Source organism: Mustelus asterias, unplaced genomic scaffold (genome assembly GCF_964213995.1).
Source record: "Mustelus asterias unplaced genomic scaffold, sMusAst1.hap1.1 HAP1_SCAFFOLD_1549, whole genome shotgun sequence".
Classification (NCBI taxonomy): domain Eukaryota; kingdom Metazoa; phylum Chordata; class Chondrichthyes; order Carcharhiniformes; family Triakidae; genus Mustelus; species Mustelus asterias.
This window is the reverse complement of record NW_027591494.1, coordinates 3,612-27,029: the sequence shown is the minus strand read 5'-3', so window position 1 is coordinate 27,029 and position 23,418 is coordinate 3,612. Positions and strand designations below refer to the sequence as shown.

General features: G+C 50.6%; 1 protein-coding gene across 3 annotated transcripts in view; it reads right to left on the bottom strand.

Moving 5' to 3' along the window:
* The window catches only part of pip5k1ab (phosphatidylinositol-4-phosphate 5-kinase, type I, alpha, b), a 47,079-nt gene extending 28,041 nt beyond the window's left edge, over window positions 1-19,038 (bottom strand). For all 3 annotated transcript variants that reach the window (XM_078206493.1, XM_078206491.1, XM_078206492.1), the window contains exons 1-7: window positions 18,901-19,038; window positions 16,641-16,771; window positions 14,766-14,883; window positions 12,463-12,615; window positions 6,956-7,255; window positions 2,928-3,151; window positions 515-598 (exon numbers count right to left, since the gene is read on the bottom strand). In XM_078206493.1, the coding sequence (XP_078062619.1) occupies window positions 515-598; window positions 2,928-3,151; window positions 6,956-7,255; window positions 12,463-12,615; window positions 14,766-14,883; window positions 16,641-16,771; window positions 18,901-18,987 (1,097 nt within the window). In that variant the 5' untranslated portion in view covers window positions 18,988-19,038. The remainder of the gene's footprint in view (window positions 1-514; window positions 599-2,927; window positions 3,152-6,955; window positions 7,256-12,462; window positions 12,616-14,765; window positions 14,884-16,640; window positions 16,772-18,900) is intronic.
* Between the last annotated feature and the right edge of the window lie 4,380 nt (window positions 19,039-23,418).

Genomic DNA, 23,418 nt, shown 5'->3' with positions numbered 1-23,418 from the left:
GGTTACAGAGATAGGGAGGGGGTGTAGGGGCTGGAGGAGGTTACAGAGTTAGGGAGGGGGTGTCGGGGCTGGAGGGGGTTACAGAGATAGGGAGGGGGTGTCGGGGCTGGAGGGGGTTACAGAGATAGGGAGGGGATGTAGGGGCTGGAGGGGGTTACAGAGATAGGGAGGGGGTGTAGGGGCTGGAGAGGGTTTCAGAGATAGGGAGGGGGTGTAGGGGCTGGAGGGGGTTACAGAGATAGGGAGGGGGTGTAGGGGCTGGAGGGGGTTACAGAGATAGGGAGGGGGTGTAGGGGCTGGAGGGGGTTACAGAGATAGGGAGGGGGTGTAGGGGCTGGAGGGGGTTACGGAGATAGGGAGGGGGTGGAGGGGCTGGCAGAGTGCAGAGCTGGGGAGGGCAGGGGCAATGGAGGGACATGAACACAATGAGAATTTGAAATCTGAAGCTGTGTTGAACCTGGTGTTGACCGGCGGTTGACAGCAACTCGGGACAGAAGCTCAGGGAGCTACTTACCGATAGGATTGTAAGATGTCTATGATGCCAACATATAACATCAGGCGCTCCCCCTTGGAGTTCCTGGCTGGGATGCCACCCATTCTGAAACAGAATACTGGAGCATCACTCATCCATTCCAATACTCATCCCGGCCCCCCCACCCCGATTCCATATAGAACCTGCATTTCTATAGCGCCCCTTTCATAGAGCCACAGAGGTTTACAGCATGGAAACAGGACCTCTGGCCCAACTTGTCATCTAATCATAGAATCCCTACAGTATAGGAGGAGGCCATTCGACACATCGAGTCTGTACCGACCACAATCCAATCTAGGCCCTACTCCTGTAACCCCACGCATTTACCTTGCTAATTCCCCCTGACACTCGGGGCAATTTAGCACGGCCAATCCACCGAACCTGCACATCTTTGGAGTGTGGGAGGAAACCGGAGCACCCGGAGGAAACCCACGCAGACACGGGGAGAACGTGCAGGCTCCACACAGACAGTGACCCAAGCCAGAAATTGAACCCAGGTCCCTGGCGCTGTGAGGCAGCAGTGCTAACCCACTGTGCCACCCTTTTTTTTTAAAACCACTAAGCTCGTCCCAATTGCCCGCATTTGGCCCATATCCCTCGATTCATTCGTGGGACATGGGTGTCACTGGCTGGGATAGGGAGGGGCTGTCAGGGCTGAAGGGGGTTACAGGGGCAGTCAACTACATTGCTGTGGCTCTGGAGTCACGTGTAGGCCAGACTGGGGTAAAGGACAGCAGATTTCCTTCCCTAAAGGGAACCAGATGGGTTTTTCCGACAATGGGTCATCAGTAGATTCTTAATTCCAGATACTTTTTATTGAATTCAAATTCCACCATCTGCCGTGGCGGGATTCGAACCCGGGTCCCCCAGAACATTAACTGAGATTCTGGATTAATAGTCTGGCGATAATACCACTAGACCATCACCTTCCCCATGTAACCGTCGAAATGCTTTTTAAAAGACAAAATTGTACCCGCCTCTACTACTACCTCTGGCAGCTCGTTCCAGACACTCACCACCCTGTGTGTGAAAACCTTGCCCCTCTGGACCCTTTTGTATCTCTCCCCTCTCACCTCAAACCTATGCCCTCTAGTTTTAGACTCCTCTACCTTTGGGAAAAGATATTGACTATCTAGCTGATCTGTGCCCCTCATTATTTTATAGACCTCTATAAGATCTCCCCTCAGCCTCCTACGCTCCAGAGAAAAAAGTCCCAGTCTATCCAGCCTCTCCTTATAACTCAAACCATCAAGTCCCGGTAGCATCCTAGTAAAGCTCTTCTGCACTCTTTCGAGTTTAATAATATCCTTTCTATAATAGGGTGACCAGAACTGCACACAGTATTCCAAGTGTGGCCTTACCAATGTCTTGTACAACTTCAACAAGATGTCCCAACTCCTGTATTCAATGTTCTGACCAATGAAACCAAGCGTGCCGAATGCCTTCTTCACCACTCTGTCCACCTGTGACTCCCACTTTCAAGGAGCTATGAACCTGTACCCCAAGATCCCTTTGTTCTGTAACTCTCCCCCGACGCCCGACCATTAACTGAGTTAGTCCTGCCCCGGTTCGATCTACCAAAATGCATCAGGGCATCCCAAAGCGTCCTGCAACCAATGATGTGCTTTCCGAGCGCGGTTACGGTGGGGATGAAGGAAGCACGGTGGACAATGTGCGCACAGCAGGATCCCATAAACAGCAACGTGGCCGCGTGCTCTACTGATAGATGACGTTTGGCTAAAAGATGAACGGGACGCTCTGGAGGAACCTAAACACACACCCCCCCAGGCATCTCTTAAATACAGCAATCGTGGGAATCGTGTATATTGGAGAGGCTGGAACTCTTTTCCTCTGGAGGGTATGGGGATGAGGGGGGGGGGGGGCGGGCGGCGGCCTTATAGAGGTTTATAAAATCATGAGGGATATAGATCAGGCGAATAGCCAGGGTCTTTTCCCCCAGGGTTGGGAGTAGTCCAAAACTAGAGGGCAGGGGTTGAAGGTGAGAGGGGAAAGGGACCCGAGGGGTAACTTTTTCACACAGAGGGTGGTGCGTGTGTGGCATGAGCAGCCAGAGGGGGTGGTAGAGGCGGCTACAATGACATTTAAAAGACATTTGGACAGATACATGGATGGGGAAAGGTTTAGAGGGATACGGGCCAAATGCAGGCAAAATGGGACCAGTTCAGTTTGGGGAAACTTGGTTGGCATGGAGGAATGGGCCGAAGGGCCTGTTTCTATGTTGTATGACTCTATTCACCTGGTGGGAGCAGGGAAAAGGGGTCGCCAGCCCGTGGCACCTCTGCCACTCGCACGCCACCTGACAACGACACCCCGCGTCCAACCCCACCACCCCCCCAACCCCCACACGCATCTCAAACCCGCCGCGGAGACTTACAGCTCATCCGTCTCGCCCGTGCCTCCCAGCCGCGACTCCCCCTGGATGGCCTCCACCGCCGTGGAGTACAGGGCCCGCTGCCCCAGCGGCCGCCGGGCGTCCAGGGGCCCCACGCCGTCCGTGCTGGCCTGCGGGCCCTCGCTCAGGCGCTCGCGGCCTGCGATGTCCACGTTGTGGATCCCCACCAGCAGGCTGTAGTCCATGATCTTGAAGCTCTGCAGCACCTACGTCGGGAAGGCAACAGAAGGAGAAGGATAAAGTAGCGGGAGGAGCGGGGCAAGGCGCGCCAGGGACGGGAAATAATAACAAAACAGGACAGGCTGGGGTTACTTGGGGAGCGCCGAGGAAGAGAGCTACAACTTCCCCTCTGCCACTCGGAGGGCGTCCTGTGCAAAGGTCACCAATCTCTTGCGGGGAGGGTTTAGGGGTCGGACAGAGAGAGGACACGTCTCCCCCATTTTCTTTGTGCTCTGCCACTTTTCTTTCGGCTCACGCCCAAACCTTGTAGCCTCCTGTGATGCCTTGCCCTGATCTTGTGGCTTGCTGTCTTCTTGTTTCCTGGGCCTTTTCCTTATATATTATTAGTCGTGTTAGTTTTTTCTTGTGTGGGATAGTGAATGGGGGGGTACCCCCTGTGGCAGAAGAAACAGGGTGGGTGGAAAGGTGGGGGGGGAAAAAAACAAAGGAAAACAGGGTGGTGGTCTGCTTAGATTTAGGATTGGGGGTTCCCCCTCCTCAGATGTTGCCCGATCCTCCCACAGAGCGCGTCACCTTTTCTTCTATTCATTCGTGGGACATGGGTGTCGCTGGGCAACATTTATTGCCCATCCCTAGTTGCCCTAGGAGCCCAGTTGAGAGTCAACCACATTGCTGTGGCTCTGGAGTCACATGTAGGCCAGACCGGGGTAAGGACGGCAGATTTCCTTCCCTAAAGGGAACCAGATGGGGTTTTTCCGACAATGGGTCATCAGTAGATTCTTAATTCCAGATATTTTTTATTGAATTCAAATTCCACCGTTTGCCGTGGCGGGGATTCGAACCCGGCAAATGGAGTTTTGTCCTTCATTGCTGGAGGGATGGAGTTTAAAAACAGGGAGGTTTGTGTAAACCGAATCTCGGTTTAGCCCCTGATCTGAAGGAGAGGTGGCGCCAGTGACGGTTGCTGGCGCAGTGGCCTAGATTCGCACAGAGTTCTAACCCCTCCACGTCAAATTCAAATCCTCTGCTCAAAGTGGCTGCGATTGGGGGTTTAAAATACGGTGCTGGTGAGGCCACACCTGGAGTACTGTGTACAGTTTTGGTCTCCTTACTTGAGAAAGGATATACTGGCACTGGAGGGGGTGCAGAGGAGATTCACCAGAATCATAGAAACCCTACAGTGCAGAAGGAAGCCATTCGGCCCATCGAGCCTGCACTAACCACAATCCCACCCAGTCCCTATTCCCGTAACTTCACATATTTACTCTGCTAATCCCCCTGACCCTAAGGGGCAATTTAGCACGGCCAATCCACCTAACCCGCACATCTTTGGACTGTGGGAGGAAACCGGAGCACCCGGAGGAAACCCACGCAGACACGGGGAGAATGTGCAAACTGAAGGCAGCAAGCGACCCAAGGCCGGAATTGAACCTGGGATCCTGGCGCTGTGAGGCAGCAGTGTTAACTACTGTGCCATCGGCCGAGATTGTTGGCTTATGAGGAGGGACTGCACTCATTGGAATTCAGAAGAATAAGGGGTGGGAGGGATCTTATAGAAACATATAAGATAATGAAGGGAATAGATAAGATAGAAGTAGGGAGGTTGTTTCCACTGGCAGGTGAAACCAGAACTAGGGGTCATGGCCTCAAAATAAGGGGAAGCAGATTTAGGACTGAGTTGAGGAGGAATTTCTTCACACTAAGGGTTGTGAATCTGTGGAATTCCCTGCCCAGTTGAGGCTACCTCATTGAATATTTTTAAGACAAGGATAGATAGATTTTGGAACAGTGAAGGAATTAAGGTGAGCGGGTGGGTAAGTGGAGCTGAGTCCACGAAAAGATCAGCCACGATCTTATTGAATGGCGGGGCAGGCTCGAGGGACCAGATGGCCTACTCCTGCTCCTGGTTCTTATGTTCTTATTACTGCCTCCAGTGGCCCACCCTCACCATTAAAAGCATTGCCCAACTTGCAACACCAAGGCTGGCAAGTGCCAGGTTCGATTCCCATTCAGGACTCAATCGTTTTTTTAAAAAAATATTCGAGGGCGGCACAATATCATCCACCTTCTTCCGTAGGGAAAAAGATAGAAAAGTCTGAGGACCGACTCAAGAACAGCTTCTTCCCTGCTGCTGTCAGACTTTTGAATGGACCTACCTTGCATTAAGTTGATCTTTCTCTACACCCTAGCTATGACTGTAACACTACATTCTGCACTCTCTCCTTTCCTTCTCTATGAATGGTATGCTTTGTCTGTGTAGCGCGCAAGAAACAATACTTTTCACTGTGTCCCAATACATGTGACAATAATAAATCTAATCTACGTACTCTATGAACAGTATGCTTTGTCTGTATAGCGCGCAAGAAACAATACTTTTTACTGCATCTCCGTGACAATAATAAAATCAAATCAAAAGATCAGCCATTATCATTAGGATGGCACGGTGGCACAGTGGTTAGCACTGCTGCCTCACAGTGCCAGAGACCTGGTTCAATGTCGGCCTTGGGTGACTGTGTGGAGTTTGCATGTTCTCCCCGTGTCTGTGTGGGTTTTCTCCCACAGTCCAAAGATGTGTAGGTTAGTTGGATTGGCCATGCTAAATTGCCCCTTTTGTCCAAAGACGTGTAGGTTGGGTGGACTGGCCATGCTAAATTGCCCCTTGGTGTCCAAAGATGTGCGGGTTAGGTGGATTGGCCATGCTAAATTGTCCCTTAGTGTCCAAAGATGTGTAGGGTAGGTGGATTGGCCATGCTAAATTGTCCCTTAGTGTCCAAAGATGTGTAGGTTAGGTGGATTGGTCATGCTAAATTGTCCCTTAGTGTCCAAAGATGTGTAGGGTAGGTGGATTGGCCATGCTAAATTGTCCCTTAGTGTCCAAAGATGTGCGGGTTAGGTGGATTGGTCATGCTAAATTGCTCCTTAGTATCCAAAGATGTGTAGGGTAGGTGGATTGGCCATGCTAAATTGTCCCTTAGTGTCCAAAGATGTGTAGGGTAGGTGGATTGGTCATGCTAAATTGCTCCTTAGTATCCAAAGATGTGCAGGTTAGGTGGATTGGCCATGCTAAATTGTCCCTTAGTATCCAAAGATGTGTAGTTTAAGTGGATTGGTCATGCTAAATTGCTCCTTAGTATCCAAAGATGTGCAGGTTAGGTGGATTGGCCATGCTAAATTGCTCCTTAGTATCCAAAGATGTGCAGGTTAGGTGGATTGGCCATGCTAAATTGCTCCTTAGTATCCAAAGATGTGCGGGTTAGGTGGATTGGCCATGCTAAATTGTCCCTTAGTGTCCAAAGATGTGCGGGTTAGGTAGATTAGCCGTGCTAAATTGCCCCTTAATGTCAGAGGGACTATCAGGGTAAATACGTGGGGTTACGGGATAGGGCCTGGGTGGGATTGTTGTCGGTGCAGGCTCAATGGCCTCCTTCGGCACTGTCGGGATTCCATGATAATGGATGGCGGAGCAGGCTTGAAGGGCCAAATGGCCTACCGCTGCTTCCAGTTTCCACGTTACGTAACATTCATCTCCTTTATTCTTCTTCCCCTAGTGCACAACTTCACATTTCCCCCACATTTGTAGTCCATCGGCCAAGTTGATTGCCCACTCACCCTCTGGGTCACTGTCATACCTTGAGCCTATCCCATCGTTCCATCGGATGACGATTGAGCTCAGCGTCAACTGCACCTACCCGCATTGCTGGTTCCGTAACCCCCGTTAAAGACGGCGCGGCCTAACTGAAATTCCACCAAGGGAAGGGGAGAAGAGCAGGGGGAAGGATAAACCCCAACAAGTGTATGGGTCAAACAGCTAGCCCCAGGAGGCAACTAACCAAGCAGTCTCTCTGAATGGTTTTACATAAGGCACTGTGCATGTCGATATCCAGGAAGAGTCCGTCAGGAATATCCTGCAGGAAGTCCAGGTCCTTGAAGGTAGGCCGAGGCTTCTCCCGCTCCTTCTGGGAGGCCCGTCGCTTGTAGGTCGAGCCCTTCAGGTCATACTTGAGGTGCATCTTCATCACGCGAGGCAGCAGGTTATTCATCACCACCAGCCGGATGTTGTTGCCTCCCGACTGGATGCAGTACAGCCCGAAGAACTTGGGCAGCAGCGTGCGAGGGTTCTGGTTCAAGTTCTGCGTGGGGGGGGGGTGGGGGGGGTGGAGAGAGAAAAAGCAAGAAGCTTTTAGACACATTTCATTCACGTAGCGCCTCCAAGTGCTTGACAGCATGCTTAAAGTAAAATGTCGCAAGGGGCGGGGGGCTTCGCAGGTACGTCATCAAACGTGGGTCGACCACAACTTCAAACGCATTGACTTCGAGAAGCATCTGAGAGAGGGGAGGAAAGTTCATAGAATCCCTACAGCGCAGAAGGAGGCCATTCGGACCATCGAGTCTGTACCAAGCACAATCTCACCCAGGCCCCATCCACGTAACCCCACATATTTACCCTGCGAGCTCCCCGACACAAAGGGTCAATTTAGCGTGGCCAATCCACTAACCTACACATCGTTGGACATTAAGGGGCTATTTAGCACGGCCAATCCCCCCCTAACCTACACATCTTTGGACCCTCATTTGTTCGAAGTGGTGCAGGACAGAGGGAGAGATTCTTAGCAGGAGTACTGAGAGTGAGTAAAGTGCTGCGATTTATTTATTTAATCCCTTTTTCCGCTGGCTTTTTTCAAGGATTTAAACTCTGAGGAAGTGGGAGTAGGCTGCAGGGTTTTTTAGTATAAAAGTCACTCTATACAGCGGGCAGCGTCGGGAGCAGGCAGCGTCGGGAGCGGGCTGTGGAGTGATTGGGAAGCTGAGTGAAAGCTGGAAGGGCTTTGGCTCACAGGGCTTAGGCAGAAAGGGCGAGCAGGGGTGAGTTTAATTCATTTTTGCTGTTTCTACCTGGTACTGGCAAGGTATCTAGACGGGAATGGGTGTGCAGGCAGTGCTATGTTCCTCTTGCACTATGTTTGAGGTGAGGGACGACGACAGTGTCCCTGCTGATTACACCTGTGGGAAGTGCACCCATCTGCAGCTCCTCCAAAACCGTGTTAGGGAACTGGAGCTGGAGTTGGATGAACTTAGGATCATTAGGGACGCAGAGGTGGCCATAGACAGAAGCTTTAGGGATACAGTTACTCCGAGGATTGAAAATAGATGGGTGACGGTGAGAGGGGCTGGGAGGAAGCAGTCAGTGCAGGGATCTCCTGTGGTCGTTCCCCTTAGCAACAAGTATTCCGCTTTGGATACGGTTGAGGGGGACGACATACCAGTGGTGAGTCGCAGTGAGAGGATCTCCAGCACTGTGTCCGTCTCTGTGGCTCGGGAGGGTAAGGGGGAGAGCGGGAGGGCAATAGTTATTGGGGAGTCGTTAGTTAGAGGGATAGATAGGAGGTTCTGTGGCAGCAAAAGAGACTCGAGGATGGTATGTTGCCTACCGGATGCCAGGGTCCGTGACGTCTCGGACCGTGTTTTCCGGATTCTTAAGGGGGAGGGGAAACAGTCACAAGTCGTGGTACACATTGGTACCAACGACATAGGTAAGAGAAGGGACGGGGATTTAAAACAGGAATTTCGGGAGCTGGGCTGGAAGCTGAGAGCCAAGACAAAACATGCGGTCATCTCTGGTACGTTACCGGTGCCACGTGATAGCGAGTTGAGGAACAGGGAGAGAGTACAGTTAAACATGTGGTTGCAGGGATGGTGTAGGAGGGAGGGTTTCAGATACGTGGATAATTGGAACACATTCTGGGGAAGGTGGGACCTGTACAAACAGGACGGGGTGCACCTGAACCAGAGGGGCACCAATATCCTGGGAGGGAAATTTGCTACGGCTCTTCAGGGGGGTTTAAACTAATTTGTCAGGGGAGTGGGAAAAGGAGTTGTAGTCCAGAAGTCAGTGTTGAGGGTGGTGAGGTACTGGGGAAGGTATCAGGGTCAAGGGTGGGTACCGGTAGACAGGAAGGTGGGTTGAAATGTGTCTACTTCAATGCAAGGAGCATCCGGAACAAGGTAGATGAACTTGGAGCGTGGATTGGTACTTGGGACTACGATGTTGTGGCCATTACGGAGACGTGGGTAGAACAAGGACAGGAATGGTTGTTGGACGTTCCGGGGTATAGATGTTTCAGTAAGTGTAGGGAAGTTGGTAAAAGAGGTGGAGGAGTAGCATTGTTAATCAAGGATAGTTTAACGGCTGCAGAAAGGCACTTCGAGGGGGATCTGCACACTGAGGTAATATGGGCTGAGGTTAGAAATAGGAAAGGAGCGGTCACGTTGTTAGGAGTTTACTATAGGCCCCCAAATAGTAATAGAGATGTGGAGGAAGAAATTGCTAAGCAGATTATGGATATGTGTGGGGGGTCACAGGGTAGTTGTCATGGGGGACTTTAACTTTCCAAATATTGATTGGAACCTTTGTAGGTCAAATAGTTCGGATGGGGCAGTTTTTGTGCAGTGTGTGCAGGAGGGTTTCCTGACACAATATGTGGATAGGCCGACAAGAGGTGAGGCCACATTGGATTTGGTACTGGGAAATGAACCGGGCCAAGTGTTAGATTTGGTTGTGGGAGAGCACTTTGGAGATAGTGACCACAATTCGGTGTCTTTTGTTATTGGAATGGAGAGGGATAGGGCCGTACGGCAGGGCAAGGTTTACAATTGGGGGAGAGGTAATTATGATGCGATTAAGCAAGAATTAGGGGGCATAAGATGGGAACAGAAACTGTCAGGGAAAGGCACTAATGAAAAGTGGAACTTTTTCAAGGAACAAATACTGGGTGTCCTTGATAGGTATGTCCCTGTCAGGCAGGGAGGAAATGGCCGAGTGAGGGAACCATGGTTCACGAAAGAGGTGGAACGTCTTGTGAAAAGGAAGAGGGAAGCTTATGTAGGGATGAGGAAACAAGGTTCAGATGGCTCGATTGAGGGTTACAAGTTAGCAAGGAATGAGCTGAAAAAGGGGCTTAGGAGAGCTAGGAGGGGACATGAGAAGTTCTTGGCGGGTCGGATCAAGGAAAACCCCAAGGCTTTTTACTCTTATGTGAGGAATAAAAGAATGACCAGGGTGAGGTTAGGGCCGGTCAAGGACAGTGGTGGGAACTTGTGTATGGAGTCAGTAGAGATAGGCAAGGTGATGAATGAATACTTTTCTTCAGTGTTCACCAAGGAGAGGGGCCATGTTTTTGAGGAAGAGAAGGTGTTACAAGCTAATAGGCTGGAGGAAATAGTTGTTCGGAGGGAGGATGTACTGGCAGTTTTGAATAAACTGAAGGTCGATAAGTCCCCTGGGCCTGATGAAATGTATCCTAGGATTCTTTGGGAGGCAAGGGATGAGATTGCAGAGCCTTTGGCTTTGATCTTTGGGTCCTCACTGTCCACGGGGATGGTGCCAGAGGACTGGAGAGTGGCGAATGTTGTTCCTCTGTTTAAGAAAGGGAATAGAAATGACCCTGGTAATTATAGACTGGTTAGTCTTACTTCGGTGGTTGGTAAATTGATGGAAAAGGTCCTTAGGGATGGGATTTACGACCATTTAGAAAGATGCGGATTAATCCGGGATAGTCAGCACGGATTCGTGAAGGACAAGTCGTGCCTCACAAATTTGATTGAATTTTTTGAGGAGGTAACTAAGTGTGTTGATGAAGGTAGGGCAGTTGATGTCATGTACATGGATTTTAGTAAGGCGTTTGATAAGGTCCCCCATGGTCGGCTTATGATGAAAGTAAGGAGGTGTGGGATAGAGAGAAAGTTGGCAGATTGGATAGGTAATTGGCTATCTGATCGAAGACAGAGGGTGGTGGTGGATGGAAAATTTTCGGATTGGAGGCAGGTTGCTAGCGGAGTGCCACAGGGATCAGTGCTTGGTCCTCTGCTCTTTGTGATTTTTATTAATGACTTAGAGGAGGGGGCTGAAGGGTGGATCAGTAAATTTGCTGATGACACCAAGATTGGTGGAGTAGTGGATGAGGTGGAGGGCTGTTGTAGGCTGCAGAGACATAGATAGGATGCAAAGCTGGGCTGAAAAATGGCAAATGGAGTTTAACCCTGATAAATGTGAGGTGATTCATTTTGGTAGGACTAATTTTAATGTGGATTACAGGGTCAAAGATAGGGTTCTGAAGACTGTGGAGGAACAGAAAGATCTTGGGGTCCATATCCACAGATCTCTGAAGGTTGCCACTCAAGTGGATAGAGCTGTGAAGAAGGCCTATAGTGTGTTAGCTTTTATTAACAGGGGGTTGGAGTTTAAGAGCCGTGGTTATGCTGCAACTGTACAGGACCTTGGTGAGACCACATTTGGAATATTGTGTGTAGTTCTGGTCACCTCACTATAAGAAGGATGTGGAAGCGCTGGAAAGAGTGCAGAGGAGATTTACCAGGATGCTGCCTGGTTTGGAGGGTAGGTCTTATGAGGAAAGGTTGAGGGAGCTAGGGCTGTTCTCTCTGGAGCGGAGGAGGCTGAAGGGAGACTTAATAGAGGTTTATAAAATGATGAAGGGGATAGATAGAGTGAACGTTCAAAGACTATTTCCTCTGGTGGATGGAGCTATTACAAGGGGGCATAACTATAGGGTTCATGGCGGGAGATATAGGAAGGACATCAGAGGTAGGTTCTTTACGCAGAGAGTGGTTGGGGTGTGGAATGGACTGCCTGCAGTGATAGTGGAGTCAGACACTTTAGGAACATTTAAGCGGTTATTGTATAGGCACATGGAGCACACCAGGATGATAGGGAGTGGGATAGCTTGATCTTGGTTTCAGATAAAGCTCGGCACAACATTGTGGGCCGAAGGGCCTGTTCTGTGCTGTACTGTTCTATGTTCTAAGGGGCAATTTAGCGTGGCCAATCCACCTAACCTGTACACCTTTGGATACTAAGGGGCAATTTAGCATGGCCAATCCACCTAACCTACACATCGTTGGACATTAAGGGGCAATTTTGCACGGCCAATCCACCTAACCCGCAGATCTTTGGACTGTGGGAGGAAACCGGAGCACCCGGAGGAAACCCACGCAGACACGGGAAGAACGTGCAGACTCCACCCAGACAGTGACCCGAGGCCGGGAATCGAACCCGAGTCCCTGGCGCTGTGAGGCAGCAGTGCTAACCCACTGTGCAACTGCCCCAAGGGGTGGGAATAAGTGCGGGGCTTGGCCAGAGATGCCTACGTCTCAGTAAGGTTTTTAAATGATTCCAAGGGTGGGGTGGGGTCAGAATACAGATCTGTTGTTAAAAAAGAGGCGGGGGCTAAATATAGAACAAAGAACGCAGAAAATAGGAGCAGGAGGAGGCCGCCGTTCGGCCCTTCTGGCCCTGCTCGCTCACCCCGTGTGGACAACTCACCATATAATATCCGGGAAGCAGCTTCCGCAAAAACTCTGTCTCCTTGTGTTGAACTGTTTTGATAATAAATTCATCGTCAGCCGACACGTAGAAGATGGATCCACTCGCACCAGGGTTAGAGAGCTCTATCAACGTCTCGTTGCACAGAGAATACTGCGGGAGGGAGAGGGGGAAGGCGAGGGAAGGAGAGAGAGAGAGAATGGGTTGGGATTCAAGTCAACACGAGCCGACAGCACAGAGTGGAGCAGAATCAGAGAATCCCTACAGTGCAGGAGGCGGCCATTCGGCCCATCGAGTCTGCACCGACCACAATCCCACCCAGACCCTTTCTCCGTCACCCTCTGTAAAAGTTTAAAGTTTATTTATTAGTGACAAGTGGGCTTCACAGGGGTTAACACTGCTGCCTCACAGCGCCAGGGAGCCGGGTTCGATTCCCGGCTTGGGTCACTGTCTGTGCGGAGTCTGCACGTTCTCCCCGTGTCTGCGTGGGTTTCCTCCGGATGCTCCGGTTTCTTCCCACAGTCCGAAAAACTGGTTAGGTGGCATTGGCCGTGCTAAATTGTCCCCTAGGTGTCCAAAGATGTGCAGGTTAGGGTGCTTTGGCAGTGCTGAATTCTCCTTCCGTGTACCCGAACAGGCGCCGGAGTGTGGCGATGAGGGGATTTTCACAGTAACTTCATTGCAGTGTTAATGTAAGCCTACTTGTGACTAATAAGTAAACATTAACACCGCAATGAAGGTCCTGTGAAAATCCCCCGAGTCGCCACACTCCGGCGCCTGTTCGGGTTACACTGAGGGAGAATTTAGCACGGCCAATCCACCCTAACCAGCACACCTTTGGGCTATGGGGGAAACCGGGGCACCCGGAGGAAACCCACGCAGACACGGGGAGAACGTGCAAACTTCCCACAGACAGTGACCCAAGCCGGGAATTGAACTTGTGTCCCTGGCGCTGTGAGGCAGCAGTGCTAACCCCACTGTGCCACCATGTATTTACCCTAGCTAGTCCCCCTGACACTCAGGGTTAATTTAGCGTGGCTAATCCACCCTAACCAGCACGTCTTTCGGACTGTGGGAGGAAACCGGAGCACCCGGAGGAAACCCACGCAGACACGGGGAGAACGTGCAGACTCCACACAGACAGTGACCCGAGGCCGGGAATCGAACCCGGGTCCCTGGCGCTGTGAGGCAGCAGTGCTAACCCCACTGTGCCACCCACAGTGGCACAGTCGGCACTCTCCTTCTCACCCAGTACAAATCGTTGTGGTTTTTACCATTGGCGTTTATCTGTCCTGACGAGTGCGAGATGTAAAGTTTCGCCATGGCTGGAAAGTTTCTCAACCCCATTCTCCCACCTTTTCCCTGTAATCTTTGACCTCCCTTACCAATCATGAACCTATCCATAATAACGCGGATGCCGGAATCTGAAATAAAAACAGAAAATGCTGGAAAATCTCGGCAGGTCTGACAGCATCTGTGGAGAGAGAATCGAGCCAACGTTTGGAGTCTGGGTGACCCTTCGTCAAGAGCGCTGGTTATCCGGACTCAAAACGTTGGCTGTATTCTCTCTCCACAGATGCTGTCGGACCTGCCGAGAAGAATCTATCTATCTATCTCCGTCTTAAAGACACTCAATGATCCAGCCTCCTCTGTGGCAATGAATTCCACAGATTCACCACCCTCTGGCTGAAGAAATTCCTCCTCATCTCGGTTCTAAAGCATCGTCCCTTCACTCTGAGGCTGTGCCCTCGGATCCTAGTCTCTCCCACTAATGGAGACATCTTCCCCACGTCCACTCTATCCAGGCCTCGCAGTAAGCTGTAAGTTTCAATAAAATCCCCCCATATCCTTCTAAACTCCAACGAGTACAGACCCAGAGTCCTCGACCGTTCCTCATACCACAAGCTCTTCATTCCTGGGATCATTCTTGTGAACCTCCTCTGGACCCTTTCCAAGGACCGGCACGTCCTTCCTTAGATACGGGGCCCCAAAACTGCTCCCAATACTCCAAATGGGGTCTGACTAGAGACTTATACAGCCTCAGAAGTACATCCCTGCTCCTGTATTCTAGCCCTCTCGACATGAATGCTAACATCGCATTTGCCTTCCTAACTACCAACGCAACCTGCACGTTAACCTTAAGAGAATCCTGAACTAGGACACCCACAAGTCCCTTAGCGTTTCTGATTTCTGAATTCTATCCCCATTTTGAAAACAGTCTACGCCTCTATCTTTCCTACCAAAGTGCAGAACATCTAACGTTTCCCACGCCGAATCCAGTCTGCCCGGCCATCGCCACTTACCAGGTAATCGTCGGGACGAATTCCAAACAGCTCTCGGAAATACCTGAACGCCACGGGCGCGTAGGTTTTGAACCGGAAATCGGAGTAATGATGTGCCGGCGTCAAGTTGCTTCCTTCACTGAGAACCAAACACAACAGGCCGAATTTAGCGGAGATAGAAGCAGCCATACCCAACCCGACTCTACCCAGGGCGAGTAACTCCCCTCAGGAAAATGACTCGCGAGAAGATCATTGCTGGGACTGCCCTCCTACCTTTAATCCTGCCCACTGCTGCCTCACTGCGCCAAGGACCCGGGTTCAATTCCCGGCTTGGGTCACTGTCCGTGCGGAGTTTGCACATTCTCCCCATGTCTGCGTGGGTTTCCTCCGGGAGCTCCAGTTTCCTCCCACAGTCCCAAAGACAGGCGGGTCAGGTGCATTGGTCATGCTAAAATTCTCTCTCCGTGTACCCGAACAGGCGCCGGTGTGTGTGGTAACTTCATTGCAGTGTTAATGTGAGCCTACTTGTGGCTAATAAATAAACTGTAAACTTTGAGTACGTTGCCAGGTAAACACTGCTCATTCAAATTGATTGGGGGAGGTCTAGTGGTATTATCGCTCGACTATTAATCCAGAAACTCAGCTAATGTTCTGGAGGACCCGGGTTCGAATCCCGCCACGGCAAATGGTGGAATTTGAATTCAACAAAAAATATCTGGAATTAAGAATCTACTGATGACCCATTGTCGGAAAAACCCATCTGGTTCCCTTTAGGGAAGGAAATCTGCCGTCCTTACCCCGGTCTGGCCTACATGTGACTCCAGAGCCACAGCAATGTGGTTGACCCTCAACTGCCCTCCAAGGGCAATTAGGGATGGGCAATAAATGCTGGCCAGCCAGCGATGCCCGTGTCCCACGAATGAATAAATAGAATTTACAATACTGAATATAAGGACATTCAGCCCAACTAGACATGGCGTTTCTCTCTTACTCGATGCCTCACCCGTTCTTCCTCATTCAGATCACCAACAACCTGTCCTGGTCCCCCCACGCCGACACTATAGTTAAGAAAGCCCCACCAACACCTCTACTTTCTCAGAAGACTAAGGAAATTTGGCATGTCCGCTACAACTCTCAACATTTGTACAGATGCACCATAGAAAGCGTCCTTTCTGGTTGTATCACAGCTTGGTCTGGGCTCCTGCTCTGCCCAAGACTGTAAGAATCTACAAAGGGTTGTGAATGTAGCCCAGTCCCATCACTCAAACCAGCCTCCCATCCATTGACTCCGTCTACACTTCCCGCTGTCTCGGGAAAAGCAGCCAGCATAATCAAGGACCCCCACGCATCCCGGACATTCTCTCTTCCACCTTCTTCCGTTAGGAAAAAGATGCAAAAGTCTGAGGTCACGTACCGACCGACTCAAGAACAGCTTCTTCCCTGCTGCTGTCAGTCTTTTGAATGGACCTACCTCGCATTAAGTTGATGTTTCTCTACACCCTAGCTGTGACTGTAACTCTACATTCTGCACCCTCTCCTTTCCTTCTCTATGAACGGTATGCTTTGTTTGTATAGTGCGCAAGAAACAATACTTTTCACTGTGTCCCAATACATGCGACAATAATAAATCAAATCTATGTACTCTATGAACGGTATGCTTTGTCTGTATAGCGCGCAAGAAACAATACTTTTCACTGTATCCCAATACATGTGACAATAATAAATCAAATCCATTCCGTGTGGCAGTGGGTCCCCCCCATTCCACCCTCTTCCCCACATCGGCTGAACTCCCTTATCGGGTTTCCCGGTATCCTGGGCCATAGGGATTGAAGCCGATTACTCGGCGAGCGCACTGGTCTCCTGGGCAGCGCGGCGAGACGCATGGCGAGCCCTTACCTGGGGAAGAAGATGCTTTCCACCACGTAGAAGTCTTGCATGAGGACATCGCGTTCGGGTTTGGTGCTGAGGCTGCCGACAGTGTGCGTGATTCCCAGCTGGATAGCGCCTCGGAGGGCAGAGGAGGTTGTCTGATTGGAAGAGACACATACAGAGACACACACACACACACACAGAGACACGCACACACACAGAGACACACACACACACAGAGACAGACACACACACACACAGAGACACGCACACACACACACACACAGAGACACACAGAGACACACACACACACAGAGACACACACACACACACACACAGAGACACACACACACACAGAGACACACACACACACAGAGACACACACACACACAGAGACACACACACACACACAGACAGAGACACACACACACACAGAGACACACACACACACAGAGACACACACACACACAGAGACACACACACACACAGAGACACACACACACAGAGACACACACACACACAGAGACACACACACACACAGAGACACACACACACACAGAGACACACACACACACACAGAGACACACACACACACAAAGACACACACACACACAGAGACACACACACACACAGAGACACACACACACAGAGACACACACACACACAGAGACACACACACACACAGAGACACACACACACACAGAGACACACACACACACAGAGACACACACACACACAGAGACACACACACACAGAGACACACACACACACAGAGACACACACACACACAGAGACACACACACACACAAAGACACACACACACAGAGACACACACACACAGAGACACACACACACAGAGACACACACACACACAGACACACACACACACAGACACACACACACACACACACAGACACACACACACACACACAGAGACACACACACACACAGAGACACACACACACACACAGAGACACACACACACACACAGAGACACACACACACACAGAGACACACACACACACAGAGACACACACACACACAGAGACACACACACACACAGAGACACACACACACACACAGAGACACACACACACACACAGAGACACACACACACACACAGAGACACACACACACACAGAGACACACACACACACAGAGACACACACACACAGAGACACACACACACAGAGACACACACACACAGAGACACACACACAGAGACACACACACAGAGACACACACACAGAGACACACACACAGAGACACACACACAGAGACACACACACAGAGACACACACACAGAGACACACACACAGAGACACACACACAGAGACACACACACAGAGACACACACACACACACAATCGCAAGGTCAGAAACAGAGGGTCAACAATCAAACCGACGCGGTCACCCCCACCATGGTCTCGATCCTCAAACCCGCCCAGCTCACGCAACCTTAAAACAAGACGGGCGATTTACTAACGCTCTGAACAGCAGTATAGGTTGGGACATTAAAGCTGGTTTCGCCCTCCGTGGGCGCTGCCAGATCTGCCCAGGGACTCCCGGCATTTTCTGCTCGGATTAGTCTTCCTGCATCTGAGATATTTTGTTCGAAAGCGCTGCAAAAATGGAGAGCTAGTGAGGCTAAGCTTGCTCCGGTTTCCACCCACAGTCCAAAGTTGTATGGGTTTGGTGGACTGGCCATGCTAAATTGCCCCTTAGTGTCCAAAGATGTGCAGGTTAGGTGGATTAGCGAGGTAAATGCGTGGGGTTGTGCGGACAGGGTTTGGTGGGGGGCTTGGCTAAGATGCTCTGTCGGAGGGCCGATGGGCTGAAGGGCCTCCTTCTGCACTATAGGGATTCTTTGGAAGCGATGGAAAGATTCAGGGCTGCCTTGTCCTGTCCCAGATAGGGCCAGGAGTGCTCAGCTTCATAGGATACAGCGACGGGAAGCCATTGGGCCCAACACTGCCCATGCTGGCTCTTTCGAACGAGCGAGCCTATTCGTCCCCACTGCCTTGGCTCTTCTCCCGTGATTCCGCCCATCTCGTCGCCCGTTTGTCTGATCCTACTTCACCGCGTCCCCTTCGCCCGAGGCGCGTGGGCTTGGAGGCTGCCTCACGAGAGGCGTCAGGGACGTGGGTCAGAGGCCGAAGGGCCTGCAGCGTGGAGGAAGATCTGGCCCACTGGAGGGGAGGTGGGTGATGGCGTGTGCGGAACAGGATGTCCAAGGCAATTCACCGGGGGAGGAGTGGAAGATTTAATCACGGGATTAGCCACTCACCTTCTTGTACGTCGTTTCCCCGGTGGAATCCACGCCTCGGTGACCGATCTTCCTCAGCTGAGTGCCGTACAAGGAGGAGCCGGCCATCTGGCAAGAAGACAGCAAATCAGATTGAAGTTACTGGGAGGTCGCTTCCCCCTCGCCAACAGTCACATTTGACGCCTTTTGGCCTGACAAAAAGAGCTTCGGGAAGCATTTCTTCCACAACCGAATCCTTCAACGGTTACTCCCGGAACATCACCTGCCTGCTTTCCCCCAGCTGAGGGAGTGGTAGTTAAGGTCCCAGTGGGGTGGGGGCGTCACACTGCCCACTTAGGACCAGAGATGAGGTGGCACGGTGGTCAGCACTGCTGCCTCACAGCGCCAGGGACCCGGGTTCGATTCCCGGCTCGGGTCACTATCTGCGCAGAGTCTGCACGTTCTCCCCCCCCCCCCACCCCGTGGGTTTCCTCCGGGTGCTCCGGTTTCCTCCCACAGTCCCAAAGATGTGCTTGTTAGGTGCGTCGGCCGTGCTAAATTCTCCCTCAGTGTACCCGAACAGGCGCCGGAGTGTGGCGACTAGGGAATTTTCACAGCATCTTCATTGCGGTGTTAATGTAGCCATGATGTGGAGATGCTGGCGTTGGACTGGGGTGGGCACAGTAAGAAGTCTCACAACACCAGGTTAAAGTCCAACAGGTTTATTTGGAATCTTGAGCTTTCGGAGCGCCGCTCCTTCATTAGGTGAGTTAACTAGGCGGCACGGTAGCACAGTGGTTAGCACTGCTGCTTCACAGCTCCAGGGACCTGGGTTCAATTCCCGGCTTGGGTCACTGTCTGTGTGGAGTTTGCACATTCTCCTCGTGTCTGCGTGGGTTTCCTCCGGGTGCTCCGGTTTCCTCCCACAGTCCAAAGATGTGCGGGTTAGGTTGATTGGCTATGCTAAAAATTGCCCCTTAGAGTTCTGAGATGCGTAGGTTAAAGGGATTAGCGGGTAAAATATGTAGGGATATGAGGGCCTGGGTGGGATTGTGGTCGGTGCAGACTCGATGGGCCAAATGGCCTCCTTCTGCACTGTAGGGTTTCTATGATTAATGCAAGCCTTACTTGTGACTAATAAATAAACATTAAACTTTAACTGAACAGCACTCTGAAAGCTCGTGATTCCAAATAAACCTGTTGGACTTTAACCTGGTGTTGTGAGACTTCTTACAGTGTTAATTGTAAGCCTACTTGTGACACTTTATAAACTTTGTATTCTTTAATCTGAGGATGGCAAATCTTTGGAAATTCCAGCCCAGGGGGCTGTCATTGAGTACGTCCGAGATACGAGACTGATAGACTTCCATAGCAAGGGACACGTGGAGAGTGCAGGAAAATGGTGTTGAAGTGAATCGGTCGCAACCAAATGGAACAGCAGAGCAGCCTTGAGGGACCGAAAGGCCTACACCTGATCCTTTTTTAAGGCAAGGCTAGATAGATTTTTGAACAGGAATTAAGGGTTATGGTGAGTGGGTGGGTAAGTGGTGTTGAGTCCACGAAAGGATCAGCCATGATCTTATTGAATGGCGGGGCAGGCTCGAGGGGCCAGATGGCCTACTCCTGCTCCTAGTTCTTATGTTCTTCTATATCTCCAACGCAGTTGCTTCATTGGATATAAAATGCCCCGTCGTTATATCCAGTGGGCGGCACGGTGGTTAGCACTGCTGCCTCACAGCACCAGGGACCCGGGTTTGATTCCCAACTTGGGTCACTGTCTGTGTGGAGTTTGCACCATCTCCCCGTGTCGGCGTGGGTTTCCCCCGGATGCTCCGGCTTCCTCCCACAGTCCAAAGATGTGCAGGTTAGGTGAATTAGCCGTGGTAAATTGCCCCTTAGTGTCAGGGGGATTAGTAGGGTAAATGCATGGGGTTATGGGGAGAGGGCCTGAGTGGGATTGTAGTCGGTGCAGACTCAATGGGCCTAATGGCCTCCTTCTGCACTGTAGGGTCCGTGATTCTGTGACATGGCAGGCATAATGTAAATGCAATTCTTTATTTGTTTAACTGTGTCTTTGGTTTGCCGGGGGCCCCCTAAGCTCTGTAGTTCCTTCTCTCAACCTCTCCATCTCGCTCTTGGAAGACACACATAGGTTAGAAATTCAAGTGTTTTTTTGAAGCTCATATTAAGATCGTGTGAGCTGGGCGGGTTCGAGTATCGAGACTGTGGTGGAAGCGACCGCTTCAGTTTTGTTTTTCAACCCCATGTCTGACCTTGCGAGTGCGTGCGTGTCTTCAACACTTCAAGGGAACGTCACAGTGTGATGTTAGTGTACCTATAAGACAGAGTTTCTTTCAAAAACAACGATTCCTGCGGCTTTCACATCTTCAGTGGTTTTTTAGCTCAGTTTCAGTGATGTCAATGTTGGCAACTTGACTGGAAATGTCCTTTCATTGCTACCTGTGTTTTAAATGGGATTAGTTTTACCATCCTGCATTGTTCGGAGGACAGTCGTGTGTGTTTGGACAGTTTTTTTCCCCCATTTTCAGTTTGGAGCTGCAGGTTTGTGTTTCAGTTTGAGAAGGGACAGCAAGCTTAAAGGAACTGTTTTCCCTCTCTCCCTGTTGTTTCTTTCTTGGGAAATTCTCTTTGTTTCCCTGAAGGACGAAAGTTTGCTGTTGTTGGGGGCTGGAGCAGAGTCTCTCTAGTGCTTTTGGGAAGCTGTCTCGCCTTCATGCTGTTCGGAGTGAATCCAGAGAACTGCAGACTTCAACCAAAGGACCCAATTTCCATCATCACGTGAGCAGTAGTCTTTGCCGTACTGAACCTGTTTTAAACGGTTTTGTCTCTGGCAAGGGCTATGGTTTAATTAGAACACATTAACTATCTTTGTTAAGGGGTTATACGTAAGTGTTTTGTTTCTTGTTTGTAATTAGGAAAAGTTCTTGCTAATTTTCTTACTATATATGTTAACTATATTCTTAAATAAACTTGGTTTGGTAAAAACTCCCCAGTGGGTCTTTGGAATCACACCTGAAGTGGAACATCTCGTGCTTATCCCAACCACATTCAAGATGCAAAACTTATGATTCAGCCGGGCTTCATAAAACACTTTGGCGCTTCTAACCTGAACCATAACACACAGCACTAGTAATCCAGAGGCATAGGCTTAGGCTCTGGGAGGACACGGGTTCAAATCCTACCACAGCAGCTGGTGGGAATTCAATTCGTAAACAGAGGGCTAGTGTTGGCAACGGTGACCAAGTCAAACTATTCTGCTGATTAGTTTGGTCCATTAGATTGGCCGGGGCATTGAGTTTAAAAATTGGCAAGTCATGTTGCAGCTTTATAGAACCTTAGTTAGGCCGCACTTGGAATATAGTGTTCAATTCTGGTCGCCACACTACCGGAAAGGTGTGGAGGCTTTGGAGAGGGTTACAGAAAAGATTTACCAGGATGTTGCCTGGTATGGAGGGCATCAGCTATGAGGAACGGTTGGAGAAACTTGGTTTGTTCTCACTGGAACGACGGAGGTTGCGGGGCGACCGGATAGAAGTCTACAAGATTATGAGGGGCAGAGTGGATAGTCAGAAGCTTTTCCCCAGGGTGGAAGAGTCAATTACTCGGGGGCACAGGTTTAAGGTGCGAGGGGCAAGGTTTAAAGGAGATGTACGAGGCAAGTTTTTTTTACACAGAGGGTGGTGGGTGCCTGGAACTCGTTGCCGGGGGAGGTAGTGGAAGTAGATACGACAGTGAGCTTTAAGGGGCGTCTGGACAAATACATGAATAGGATGGGAATAGAGGGATATGGTCCCCGGAAGGGTAGGGGGTTTTAGTTCAGAAGGGCAGCATGGTCGGTGCAGGCTTGGAGGGCCGAAGGGCCTGTTCCTGTGCTGTAATTTTCTTTGTTCTTTATTATGTGGTTCACTTAAAGTCCTTTACAGTTTATTTATTAGTGTCACGAATAAGCTTACATTAACACCGCAATTAAGTGACTATTAAAATCCCCTAGTTGCCACACTCCGACACCTGTTCGGGTACACCGAGGGAGAATTTAGCATCGAACTAGCACGTCTTTCGGACTGTGGGAGGAAACCGCAGCACCCGGAAGAAACCCACGCAGACACGGGGAGAACGTGCAGACTCCGCACAGACAGTGACCCGAGGCTGGGAATCGAACCCGGGTCCCTGGCGCTGTGAGGCAGCGGTGCTAAGCACTGCCGCCCCGGAAGGCAATCTGTCATCCGCGCCCGGGTTGGCTGGACATTTGGCCACGGCTGATTCTTAACTGCCCCCTTAAAATGGCCTCTAGGTTCAAAGGGTAATTAGGGAATGAGCACCAAAGACTGGCTTTGCTCACGCGCCAGGGAAGGTACATGGAAACACTTGCTAGAAGTGTCACGTGCACACAGAGCAAGACAAGTAGCATAGTACAGCACTAGTCAACCCTCCCCTTTATATCTTTTTATAATCTTGCTTCCTGCTTACTTCCCCATGCAAGGGTGAGAAAACAAGGTTCAGTTGGGTCCATTGAGGGTTACAAGTTAGCAAGGAACGAGC